Below are 13,732 nucleotides of genomic sequence, written 5' to 3' on the forward strand. Positions count from 1 at the left end.
TCTTAAATATTTACTCTCATATTATTAATTTTCCTTATTTCTTTACTGATGCTTTTTATAATGACGTGATGTTTTCCAAGGGGGGGAATGAGAAAAGTAAGATAAATTGGAAATGCAAAAATGGGAAATAGGAAATTTCACGTTTATTTAAAAAATACATATATGTATATATAAATAAATTAGTATTTGGTGTTTTCAATGTTATTTGTTGTTTTTACAAAAGATACTGTTCAGTGTTTTTTGTCTCTTTCAGAAAAGGTGTTTAGGAACCCGCTGAGATGAGGGGTTCATACAAATGGACAATAAAATGAACTGACAAATGCCTTGAATCAACACAGTATGGACACCACATGAAGGAGCCAACGTTGTTGGAGAACTACAGTTGATATTCTTATGTTTGGCTGAATTCACATGATAATAAAAAATTGTTTACCAGTTTACCATTTACCAGTAAATGGTATGAGAGAGTGTAACCCCTTGTTGCTCTCCCTCCAAAAAGGGAATGACCTTACATACATGCAGGAAACAAGCTATACCTGGTTCTCCATAAAATACTATATGTGGTACAAGGTCAAAGGTCAAGAATGTGGGTGCTGACTATATAACTCTTGCCAGTCCCTTTGTCTCATGAGTTAGGGCGATTGGAATTCCCTCTCCCAGACAGCTAAAGAAGAAGCGTCTGTTTTGACACTGTCTGTTTTTGCAATAAACTCTGTATATGCATTAAGACTTTGTGAGCGAGGATTTTTTCTCCAAGAACACACCCATCAAAGACACAGCAGTATTTACTCTGGTTATCTGTCTAATATTAAAATTTGTTTGATGATCTGAAACATCTCAGTGTCACAGTTATACAAAACGCAAACCAGGAACTGGGCAAATACTTTTTCACAGCACTGTAAATCCAAAGTTGTCAGCTTGCACTGAAAATTGTTTTGCATCTTTTAGGCAGTTCAGAATAAGAGACACACAAATTAAAGAGTTAAAAAAAAACCTTTGAGATGATTTTTCTGGCTGTTGTCCCCTCATAAAATATTCTTAGTAGTTTTATATACTTTGGAATTATTTAAGGGGAAGATTACCGGTTGGTTGAAGAGGCCCCAACTTACAAACATGTGAACAACATATTAGGAGGTGTCCAATCTATGTGCAGAATATGTAAACAATGGAGACTTTTGGCATTGATCTTTTGTCTTTGTATTTATTTCATATTCTTACATTCATATTCATGTTTCATATTCTTATATGTATAGTTAGTTCATAGAGGCTGATGCCTCAAATCTAATTTGTCTGAGAAGTTTTGGATGCCAGAATCCCAAGTGGAAATGCTACAACAAGATGAGCGTTAATCAGATTAATTACAGAATCCATGGACAAGGTTATTAATGATGAAGAGCAAGATGTTGCATTGTACTATTTTGGGGAAAATAGTACAAATTTGGGGAGTGTTGAAAAAACAGAAAGTGGAGAGAATACAACAAGCACAACAAAAGAGAGTCAGAAAGCAATGGAAGAAATGGGTTTTGCTGAGAGATGCTCACTGCTCCAGCAAAACAGTGAAGCTCTGCAGGATGAAGTTAGGAGATTGAGTGAGAGACTGAACCGAGCACCACCGAGCCAGCCGACAGTCTCACAGAATGTGTCAACTGTAGCAAACCGGCTTCCAGAAGTTACAATAAGGAGGGAATTCAAGATACTCATTCATATTCTTATATGTATAGTTAGTTCATAGAGTTTGATGCCTCAAATCTAATTTGTCTGAGAAGTTTTTTGATGGCAGAGTGGATGTTTGTCACAAACAGTTCATTTCCTTTCCTGGTGAAGTGGACTCCATCTGGCACAAAAATCGTTTTGTCAAAGTAACTCAGACATGGATGTTCAATAACCACACCGCCAAAGCAGTCGGCGGCCTTCGTGATAACTGAGTTGACGGCCTTCCTGTCCAGATTGATCCGCCCTGGACGTCCGTACCTCCACACTTGGCGCTCATTGATGCAGGAATACACAATTTTCATTGAGGGGAACTCTTTGTGCAGCTGCATCAATTCCTTCTTCATTACATATGACAGTTCCTGGGCAGACACGAGTCCTAAGTCGTTGCCCCCGGCATGGACAACTAAAATGTCAGGCGGGCTCTGTGTGGACAGCTCTGCGTAAAAGCGAGGAAGGACCCCATTCCAGCGCATCCCTCCTTTGCCAAACCACTGGACTTTGGCATTAAGTCCAAAATTGTCTCCAAACTTCTCACGTGCTCCCCTCTCTCCTCTCCTAATGTAGCTTGAGCCAATAATCCAAATGTTTGCTACTCTCTGGTCTTCCTTCTTCTTTGTCTCTGTCAGTGCACTCTCAGAGGTCTCAGAGATGCTTTGGCTGCCTCTTGAGATCTGACTGTAGGGACTTTTTAATGCTGAGTTCCCTTCAGAGATTTTCCGTCTCTTCCTTTCTGGGGAGGAGCATTCAGGACATCTGTTGCAGTTTTGTGCAGCATCATCCTGGGCTCTCTTTCTCTTCAGTGGAAGCTTGATGTGGCTTAAGACCAGTTGATTGTCTTCAGACATTGGCAGCAAACTTTGGTGGTGCATTGTAGCAAAAAGACGCTGCAGCACCTGGCTGGGAGTTATTCTTTCAGGATCTTTAACTTGTCGATGGAGTCAAGAATTTTTCTTCAAAGTTTATGTCAAAATAAACATTTAGAAATTCAGACAACGAGCTTTGACTTTTTGCTGTGCACTCACTGACAGAGGACACTGAAGTGACTGAAGCTTCTGTTCTGTAGGTTTGATAACTGTAGTTTTAGAATGTCTTTCATGCATTATCATCTATGGAACTCTGTGATGTAATGGACATACTCTGCAGATTATGAATGTGTTTTTGTTTAAAAGTGCATATCTTAAAGTGCATATCTTATGGTAAAATCTAAGTTTCTATTATATAGCTTATCCCAAGGTGCACTTGTCAGCTAACAAAGAATTCTTTGTTTGATTTTGCGTCCCTTTCTATTTAAGATGTGTGATTTAAAGTTTGGTTCTTGATAACCTTTCTCAAATTTTCATGTTTACTTTTCCTTTTGATAATTGCTGCTGGACAGTGATTGGAAATAAAAGTTTATGAATGTTATGTTATTACTTATAATAAGAATACAAGATACATGAGCTGCCCTTATTGTTAAAAGTTATGAGTTCCTTGTGAAGGACAACATCCATGAGCCTTCACAAGAGAGACGTTTGATATTCATTTTACCCTGGGGACTTTTGTTAGTTTTATTAGCTGTCATTAATAAAAAATATATTTAAAAAAAAGAGAGAGAGAGAAAAGAAAGAGAAGTCTTTTAATTGATTGTTATAAAGCCCCATCTATGAGCCCCAAAATACATAGGACTGATATGTATTCAAGCAAGAACACTCTGAGGGTGAGAGGTGTTTTAAGAGTGAAATAAACTCTTCTTATTAAAGAAATAAACCTTTTTGTCATATAGCGTGCCATATGGAAAAGAATTTTGATGTGAAGAAATTGTTGTAAATGTTAAACTAACCTTTGCCCCTTCTCTCCTTGTTTTTTGCTTGAGAAGGAGAGAGAGAGAGAGAGACCAAGGGGGGAGAGCTGAGTTAATACAACCCAGAAGAGCCTGACAACTGGCCTCTGTTTCAAGGACTGAGGGCCTGCGAACTGACTTCAGAAAAGGCCAGTGTTTGTTTCTTCTTGTCATGCAAACTCCTTTGATAAAACAACACTTTTTACAACTTTTTAAACACACTTATTTTGCCTTCATTTATAAACTATATAGGCATATACTTTGTTTTGGTATTTTATACAATATATTTGCTTTCAATCTCTAAGCAGACTTGGCAACAGATTGAACATACATTTAGTGAAGATACGTTTTGAATTTCAGTTGAATTTTGTTGCAGTTATTAAATGTGTATAGGTCTTGAGCTTGATTTATCTTGTATTGTGTTGGAGTATTTTTGGTGTTCCATATAATATTTGCTTACTGCTTTGACAAATTTCCACTGCATTTTGAGGAATTTTTAACAAAAACACCCAGTGTTAAGTGAAATTTTTCGCAACAGCAGGCTTGCTGTTTCTTCTGGTGTTGGCAAACTTATCTTTACTAATTGTGCTACAACTATTAGCATTAAATAAGGCATATAACATTAATTGCATAAGTAAATAAACAGATAAATTGAAAAAAAAAGGGGGGGGGGGTAAGTCAGGCATTCAAGAAAACTTTTTGATTTTAAATTTAAATAAGGGAATAAACATAACCACTAAAATATCTAAGAAAGACACTAAAACTATGCAAACAATCACACCAATTGAAGTGGTTCAGCAAAGTGTGGGACCCACAGTATGGTTGAACATGAATAGACTTAAAGGGATACACCCCCCCCCCCCCTTTCCTTTTCATTTTATGTTATTGTTAGTGCTTATTGTTTCTGTGTTCATTTATCCTCACGCTGAAATATGTTACCTCGCTGACAATCCAACTGTAGTATTTTAGTAGGGCAAGTACGATTCCAAAGACTGAAACACACAGGCACTGGGTGGGCCAGCTCAGGGGTCCCTCAAGTAAGTCGCAGAGGTCTGGTGTCGTTTAGTGCACGAATGACCTGTAGAGCGCAGCTTCTCATGGAACTGAAGTGCTTGTGTTTCTGTATTCGCAGCACAAATGACCAGTAAAGTGGAACTGTTATAAACTCACGCACGCCTGGAAGTGTCTTTTGTCCAAGTGTGCAACAAATATTGGAGGCACCGCTGGGATGATTAACGTCGTGTGCAGTGTGGCGGAGACACAGGCGGAGGGAGTTTGATGGACGCGAACGAGAGCGCGCGGCTGATGGGCGTGGCTACAGCCGGCGCAATGGACCTGGAGGAGCTGGCAGAGACGGTGTCGCAATTACTCTGGAACTTACAGCTCAACCAACTCAAAGAGGTGTGCGTGGAAGCCAAAATCCCAAGTGGAAATGCTACAACAAGACGAGCGTTAATCAGATTAATTACAGGATCCATGGACAAGGTTATTAACGATGAAGAGCAAGATGTTGCATTGTACTATTTTGGGGAAAATAGTACAAATTTGGGGAGTGTTGAAAACACAGAAAGTGGAGAGAATACAACAAGCACAACACAAGAGAGTCAGAAAACAACGGAAGAAATGGGTTTTGCTGAGAGATGCTCACTGCTCCAGCAAAACAGTGAAGCTCTGCAGGATGAAGTTAGGAGACTGAGTGAGAGACTGAACCGAGCACCACCGAGCCAGCCGACAGTCTCACAAAATGTGTCATCTGTAGCAAACCAGCTTCCAGAAGTTACAATAAGGAGGGAATTCAAGATTTGTGGTCAGATTGGGGAGAGGGGCCAAAAGGACAGACTCTCATACACAAACCTGATGCATCAGATTGACAGAGGCTTAAACAAAGGACACGGTGAAGCTGAAGTCATAGAAGCAGTGGTCAAGTCAATCAGCCCAGGGTTGAGTCTTAGAGACATGCTTGAGATAAAACGTGACCTCACCCTCCCCCAGTTAAAGACAATATTAAAGGGACATTTCAAAGAGGACAGTACCACAGATTTGTATCACAGACTAGTGAACATCACACAAGACAGCCGTGAGTCCCCTCAAAACTTCCTCTTTAGAGCAATCGAGTTAAAGGAGAGGTTGATAATTGCATCAGGAGACACAGGCTCAGATGAACAGTACAGTTATGACTACAGTAAGTCGCAGAGGTCTGGTGTCGTTTAGTGCACGAATGACCTGTAGTGCGCAGCGTCTCATGGAACTGAAGTGCTTGTGTTTTTGTATTCGCAGCACAAATGACCAGTAAAGTAGAAGCTGTTATAAACTCACGCACGCCTGGAAGTGTCTTTTGTCCAAGTGTGCAACATAATAAAGTTGGTGAAGTTTTTCTGGTCACTCATGAAGTAGATTTAGAAGACAAAATCAGGCTTGGGGATGTGATTTTAATGCAAGAAGCTGTTCCCGACCTTGATAAACAGCTTTTGCTTGATCGAGGTGCCACTCAAGACTCTATGGGACTTTGGAGAAACCATGAGGGACTCATAGTAGCTCCTCCGGACCTTTGAGGTCTGATGATTCAAGAAGCGCATGGGTTAGCTCATGTGGCGAGAGGAGAAGTCAAGAGAAAGAGCACTAAAGAGTATGGTTTTTGGGCACCGTGTTTGCTTGAACAGATTGACTATGTTATAGGCAGATGTGCAGTCTGTCTGAAAAACAATGTTCGAAGGGGGGTGACGGTTCTTCCTGGTCACATTCCGACTCCGAGAGGTCCAGTGCGTGAACTAGTTGTGGACTTTGTTGACATGATAAAACCAGTTGAAGGTAAGAGATACATGCTCGTAGTGGTTGACAGATTTTCAAGGTGGCCTGAGGCCTGCCCAACAAAGCGAAAAGATGCTCAATCTGTTGCTAATTTTCATGTGTAGAGAAGTGATTAGCAGATGGGTATTTCCAGATCGTATCGCTTCAGATAACAGGAAGGAGTTTGTTGATAAGACAGTGAAACTGATTTTGAAAAAACTGGGGATTAAACAGCGCCTTGGTTCTGTTTATCACCCACAAAGTCAAGGAATTTGTGAAGGAATGAATGGTGTACTAAAAAACCATGTTGTTAAGATTTGTCAGCATACAGGTAACTGACTTGGATGTTGACAATGATGTGGTGATAGGAGGAGTGGTGGAGAGATATCCATTTTGATTTTTTAATTGTACTCTTAATATTTAGCCTTATTATACTCTTAAATATTTACTCTCATATTATTAATTTTCCTTATTTCTTTACTGATGCTTCTTATAATGACGTGATGTTTTCCAAGGGGGGGAATGAGAAAAGTAAGATAAATTGGAAATGCAAAAATGGGAAATAGGAAATTTCACGTTTATTTAAAAAATACATATATGTATATATAAATAAATTAGTATTTGGTGTTTTCAATGTTATTTGTTGTTTTTACAAAAGATACTGTTCAGTGTTTTTTGTCTCTTTCAGAAAAGGTGTTTAGGAACCCGCTGAGATGAGGGGTTCATACAAATGGACAATAAAATGAACTGACAAATGCCTTGAATCAACACAGTATGGACACCACATGAAGGAGCCAACGTTGTTGGAGAACTACAGTTGATATTCTTATGTTTGGCTGAATTCACATGATAATAAAAAATTGTTTACCAGTTTACCATTTACCAGTAAATGGTATGAGAGAGTGTAACCCCTTGTTGCTCTCCCTCCAAAAAGGGAATGACCTTACATACATGCAGGAAACAAGCTATACCTGGTTCTCCATAAAATACTATATGTGGTACAAGGTCAAAGGTCAAGAATGTGGGTGCTGACTATATAACTCTTGCCAGTCCCTTTGTCTCATGAGTTAGGGCGATTGGAATTCCCTCTCCCAGACAGCTAAAGAAGAAGCGTCTGTTTTGACACTGTCTGTTTTTGCAATAAACTCTGTATATGCATTAAGACTTTGTGAGCGAGGATTTTTTCTCCAAGAACACACCCATCAAAGACACAGCAGTATTTACTCTGGTTATCTGTCTAATATTAAAATTTGTTTGATGATCTGAAACATCTCAGTGTCACAGTTATACAAAACGCAAACCAGGAACTGGGCAAATACTTTTTCACAGCACTGTAAATCCAAAGTTGTCAGCTTGCACTGAAAATTGTTTTGCATCTTTTAGGCAGTTCAGAATAAGTGACACACAAATTAAAGAGTTAAAAAAAAAACCTTTGAGATGATTTTTCTGGCTGTTGTCCCCTCATAAAATATTCTTAGTAGTTTTATATACTTTGGAATTATTTAAGGGGAAGATTACCGGTTGGTTGAAGAGGCCCCAACTTACAAACATGTGAACAACATATTAGGAGGTGTCCAATCTATGTGCAGAATATGTAAACAATGGAGACTTTTGGCATTGATCTTTTGTCTTTGTATTTATTTCATATTCTTACATTCATATTCATGTTTCATATTCTTATATGTATAGTTAGTTCATAGAGGCTGATGCCTCAAATCTAATTTGTCTGAGAAGTTTTGGATGCCAGAATCCCAAGTGGAAATGCTACAACAAGATGAGCGTTAATCAGATTAATTACAGGATCCATGGACAAGGTTATTAACGATGAAGAGCAAGATGTTGCATTGTACTATTTTGGGGAAAATAGTACAAATTTGGGGAGTGTTGAAAAAACAGAAAGTGGAGAGAATACAACAAGCACAACAAAAGAGAGTCAGAAAGCAATGGAAGAAATGGGTTTTGCTGAGAGATGCTCACTGCTCCAGCAAAACAGTGAAGCTCTGCAGGATGAAGTTAGGAGATTGAGTGAGAGACTGAACCGAGCACCACCGAGCCAGCCGACAGTCTCACAAAATGTGTCAACTGTAGCAAACCGGCTTCCAGAAGTTACAATAAGGAGGGAATTCAAGATACTCATTCATATTCTTATATGTATAGTTAGTTCATAGAGTTTGATGCCTCAAATCTAATTTGTCTGAGAAGTTTTTTGATGGCAGAGTGGATGTTTGTCACAAACAGTTCATTTCCTTTCCTGGTGAAGTGGACTCCGTCTGGCACAAAAATCGTTTTGTCAAAGTAACTCAGACATGGATGTTCAATAACCACACCGCCAAAGCAGTCGGCGGCCTTCGTGATAATTGAGTTGACGGCCTTCCTGTCCAGATTGATCCGCCCTGGACGTCCGTACCTCCACACTTGGCGCTCATTGATGCAGGAATACACAATTTTCATTGAGGGGAACTCTTTGTGCAGCTGCATCAATTCCTTCTTCATTACATATGACAGTTCCTGGGCAGACACGAGTCCTAAGTCGTTGCCCCCGGCATGGACAACTAAAATGTCAGGCGGGCTCTGTGTGGACAGCTCTGCGTAAAAGCGAGGAAGGACCCCATTCCAGCGCATCCCTCCTTTGCCAAACCACTGGACTTTGGCATTAAGTCCAAAATTGTCTCCAAACTTCTCACGTGCTCCCCTCTCTCCTCTCCTAATGTAGCTTGAGCCAATAATCCAAATGTTTGCTACTCTCTGGTCTTCCTTCTTCTTTGTCTCTGTCAGTGCACTCTCAGAGGTCTCAGAGATGCTTTGGCTGCCTCTTGAGATCTTACTGTAGGGACTTTTTAATGCTGAGTTCCCTTCAGAGATTTTCCGTCTCTTCCTTTCTGGGGAGGAGCATTCAGGACATCTGTTGCAGTTTTGTGCAGCATCATCCTGGGCTCTCTTTCTCTTCAGTGGAAGCTTGATGTGGCTTAAGACCAGTTGATTGTCTTCAGACATTGGCAGCAAACTTTGGTGGTGCATTGTAGCAAAAAGACGCTGCAGCACCTGGCTGGGAGTTATTCTTTCAGGATCTTTAACTTGTCGATGGAGTCAAGAATTTTTCTTCAAAGTTTATGTCAAAATAAACATTTAGAAATTCAGACAACGAGCTTTGACTTTTTGCTGTGCACTCACTGACAGAGGACACTGAAGTGACTGAAGCTTCTGTTCTGTAGGTTTGATAACTGTAGTTTTAGAATGTCTTTCATGCATTATCATCTATGGAACTCTGTGATGTAATGGACATACTCTGCAGATTATGAATGTGTTTTTGTTTAAAAGTGCATATCTTAAAGTGCATATCTTATGGTAAAATCTAAGTTTCTATTATATAGCTTATCCCAAGGTGCACTTGTCAGCTAACAAAGAATTCTTTGTTTGATTTTGCGTCCCTTTCTATTTAAGATGTGTGATTTAAAGTTTGGTTCTTGATAACCTTTCTCAAATTTTCATGTTTACTTTTCCTTTTGATAATTGCTGCTGGACAGTGATTGGAAATAAAAGTTTATGAATGTTATGTTATTACTTATAATAAGAATACAAGATACATGAGCTGCCCTTATTGTTAAAAGTTATGAGTTCCTTGTGAAGGACAACATCCATGAGCCTTCACAAGAGAGACGTTTGATATTCATTTTACCCTGGGGACTTTTGTTAGTTTTATTAGCTGTCATTAATAAAAAATATATTTAAAAAAAAGAGAGAGAGAGAAAAGAAAGAGAAGTCTTTTAATTGATTGTTATAAAGCCCCATCTATGAGCCCCAAAATACATAGGACTGATATGTATTCAAGCAAGAACACTCTGAGGGTGAGAGGTGTTTTAAGAGTGAAATAAACTCTTCTTATTAAAGAAATAAACCTTTTTGTCATATAGCGTGCCATATGGAAAAGAATTTTGATGTGAAGAAATTGTTGTAAATGTTAAACTAACCTTTGCCCCTTCTCTCCTTGTTTTTTGCTTGAGAAGGAGAGAGAGAGAGAGAGACCAAGGGGGGAGAGCTGAGTTAATACAACCCAGAAGAGCCTGACAACTGGCCTCTGTTTCAAGGACTGAGGGCCTGCGAACTGACTTCAGAAAAGGCCAGTGTTTGTTTCTTCTTGTCATGCAAACTCCTTTGATAAAACAACACTTTTTACAACTTTTTAAACACACTTATTTTGCCTTCATTTATAAACTATATAGGCATATACTTTGTTTTGGTATTTTATACAATATATTTGCTTTCATCTCTAAGCAGACTTGGCAACAGATTGAACATACATTTAGTGAAGATACGTTTTGAATTTCAGTTGAATTTTGTTGCAGTTATTAAATGTGTATAGGTCTTGAGCTTGATTTATCTTGTATTGTGTTGGAGTATTTTTGGTGTTCCATATAATATTTGCTTACTGCTTTGACAAATTTCCACTGCATTTTGAGGAATTTTTAACAAAAACACCCAGTGTTAAGTGAAATTTTTCGCAACAGCAGGCTTGCTGTTTCTTCTGGTGTTGGCAAACTTATCTTTACTAATTGTGCTACAACTATTAGCATTAAATAAGGCATATAACATTAATTGCATAAGTAAATAAACAGATAAATTGAAAAAAAAAGGGGGGGGGGGGGTAAGTCAGGCATTCAAGAAAACTTTTTGATTTTAAATTTAAATAAGGGAATAAACATAACCACTAAAATATCTAAGAAAGACACTAAAACTATGCAAACAATCACACCAATTGAAGTGGTTCAGCAAAGTGTGGGACCCACAGTATGGTTGAACATGAATAGACTTAAAGGGATACACCCCCCCCCCCCCTTTCCTTTTCATTTTATGTTATTGTTAGTGCTTATTGTTTCTGTGTTCATTTATCCTCACGCTGAAATATGTTACCTCGCTGACAATCCAACTGTAGTATTTTAGTAGGGCAAGTACGATTCCAAAGACTGAAACACACAGGCACTGGGTGGGCCAGCTCAGGGGTCCCTCAAGTAAGTCGCAGAGGTCTGGTGTCGTTTAGTGCACGAATGACCTGTAGAGCGCAGCTTCTCATGGAACTGAAGTGCTTGTGTTTCTGTATTCGCAGCACAAATGACCAGTAAAGTGGAACTGTTATAAACTCACGCACGCCTGGAAGTGTCTTTTGTCCAAGTGTGCAACAAATATTGGAGGCACCGCTGGGATGATTAACGTCGTGTGCAGTGTGGCGGAGACACAGGCGGAGGGAGTTTGATGGACGCGAACGAGAGCGCGCGGCTGATGGGCGTGGCTACAGCCGGCGCAATGGACCTGGAGGAGCTGGCAGAGACGGTGTCGCAATTACTCTGGAACTTACAGCTCAACCAACTCAAAGAGGTGTGCGTGGAAGCCAAAATCCCAAGTGGAAATGCTACAACAAGACGAGCATTAATCAGATTAATTACAGGATCCATGGACAAGGTTATTAACGATGAAGAGCAAGATGTTGCATTGTACTATTTTGGGGAAAATAGTACAAATTTGGGGAGTGTTGAAAACACAGAAAGTGGAGAGAATACAACAAGCACAACACAAGAGAGTCAGAAAACAACGGAAGAAATGGGTTTTGCTGAGAGATGCTCACTGCTCCAGCAAAACAGTGAAGCTCTGCAGGATGAAGTTAGGAGACTGAGTGAGAGACTGAACCGAGCACCACCGAGCCAGCCGACAGTCTCACAAAATGTGTCACCTGTAGCAAACCGGCTTCCAGAAGTTACAATAAGGAGGGAATTCAAGATTTGTGGTCAGATTGGGGAGAGGGGCCAAAAGGACAGACTCTCATACACAAACCTGATGCATCAGATTGACAGAGGCTTAAACAAAGGACACGGTGAAGCTGAAGTCATAGAAGCAGTGGTCAAGTCAATCAGCCCAGGGTTGAGTCTTAGAGACATGCTTGAGATAAAACGTGACCTCACCCTCCCCCAGTTAAAGACAATATTAAAGGGACATTTCAAAGAGGACAGTACCACAGATTTGTATCACAGACTAGTGAACATCACACAAGACAGCCGTGAGTCCCCTCAAAACTTCCTCTTTAGAGCAATCGAGTTAAAGGAGAGGTTGATAATTGCATCAGGAGACACAGGCTCAGATGAACAGTACAGTTATGACTACAGTAAGTCGCAGAGGTCTGGTGTCGTTTAGTGCACGAATGACCTGTAGTGCGCAGCTTCTCATGGAACTGAAGTGCTTGTGTTTTTGTATTCGCAGCACAAATGACCAGTAAAGTAGAGCTGTTATAAACTCACGCACGCCTGGAAGTGTCTTTTGTCCAAGTGTGCAACATAATAAAGTTGGTGAAGTTTTTCTGGTCACTCATGAAGTAGATTTAGAAGACAAAATCAGGCTTGGGGATGTGATTTTAATGCAAGAAGCTGTCCCAAGCAAGGGAAGGCTTAACAGCTGTTTCTCCCGCAGCTTTTTCTCCCATTGCGAGCCGCACCAGAAATGGGGAACTTAAAACACTGGCGCACATAGATGTGCATGCCACACCTAAGCCAGCAGGTTATCCCGTTTTATCATAGTACGGGCATGAAAGGGATTGTTTCAATTGTGGAGGGCCCCCACCCGCACTGGAACCAGTGGCACAAATCTTCCCCATGCTCCAAGTCCCGAACCCAAACACAGGGACAGCAAGCGCCCCTCAACCTCCCACTATTTTGGTTTACCGACCTTGGACTGAGACTGAAATGCAAGAGTCCGTTAAAGGCTTAACCCCACACAAAATTGACATAGAACAATGGGCGACAGGAATCTTGTCTCTCTCATTTGATAAATTTCCCTAACAATTTTGGTGATTGTTGGTAGGATCCAGTGAGTTCTTCCACAAAGAAGTGACGAGTCACTGGCCAGCTGAAGAAAAAAAATGCTTCAGTCCTCCTGCATTTGGAAATTACGGAGGAACTCGAATTTTCACCCTTTGCTGGACAGCTGCCTGGATTCAAGGACCCTGCCTTAGAGGCACAGCCATAACACATATCGAGTGAGAAAGATTCCAAATAATTTAAAATGGGAAAGTTTGATTTAAAAGCTAAATCAAAAATTGCATCTGTCACTGTCAGAGACGAATAGACATTGGGAGTCTGCTTAAAAGGGTAACACCCATCAGCGAATGGGTGGCTTTAACCCAAGGTGATTAGGCCTCCTTGAACGTGTCCTTTTTTCTGTTTTCTTACCTGTGAGAGACGTCTCACTGGGAAAAAATGGAGATGGGAACGCAGGAGTAGAAAATTAACAGTTAAAGAACTCTGCGTAGAGCGCAATCTTAGCGGAGTTTTGAGCGGCAGAACAGCTGATGCCCTAATTAATGGAGTGGCGGTTTTGGGGCCACCTCCATGTGTTGTTACTTGTGATACCTCATCTCTCAATGCCCTTTTT

At 40.2% G+C, this 13,732-nt stretch overlaps 2 protein-coding genes across 2 annotated transcripts; both read left to right on the forward strand.

Moving 5' to 3' along the window:
* Positions 1-4,441: 4,441 nt before the first annotated feature.
* LOC115774645 (uncharacterized) lies at positions 4,442-5,743 on the forward strand. Its single transcript, XM_030722002.1, has 2 exons — positions 4,442-4,569; positions 4,665-5,743. Exon 2 carries the CDS (start codon positions 4,811-4,813, stop codon positions 5,741-5,743), a length of 933 nt encoding a protein of 310 aa, XP_030577862.1. The 5' UTR covers positions 4,442-4,569; positions 4,665-4,810.
* A 5,454-nt stretch (positions 5,744-11,197) lies between these two features.
* On the forward strand, positions 11,198-12,542 carry LOC115774916 (uncharacterized). The gene is made up of 2 exons (XM_030722383.1): positions 11,198-11,325; positions 11,421-12,542. Exon 2 carries the CDS (start codon positions 11,567-11,569, stop codon positions 12,497-12,499), a length of 933 nt encoding a protein of 310 aa, XP_030578243.1. The 5' UTR covers positions 11,198-11,325; positions 11,421-11,566; the 3' UTR covers positions 12,500-12,542.
* Positions 12,543-13,732: the final 1,190 nt, after the last annotated feature.

Source organism: Archocentrus centrarchus, chromosome 24 (genome assembly GCF_007364275.1).
Source record: "Archocentrus centrarchus isolate MPI-CPG fArcCen1 chromosome 24, fArcCen1, whole genome shotgun sequence".
NCBI classification, from domain to species: domain Eukaryota; kingdom Metazoa; phylum Chordata; class Actinopteri; order Cichliformes; family Cichlidae; genus Archocentrus; species Archocentrus centrarchus.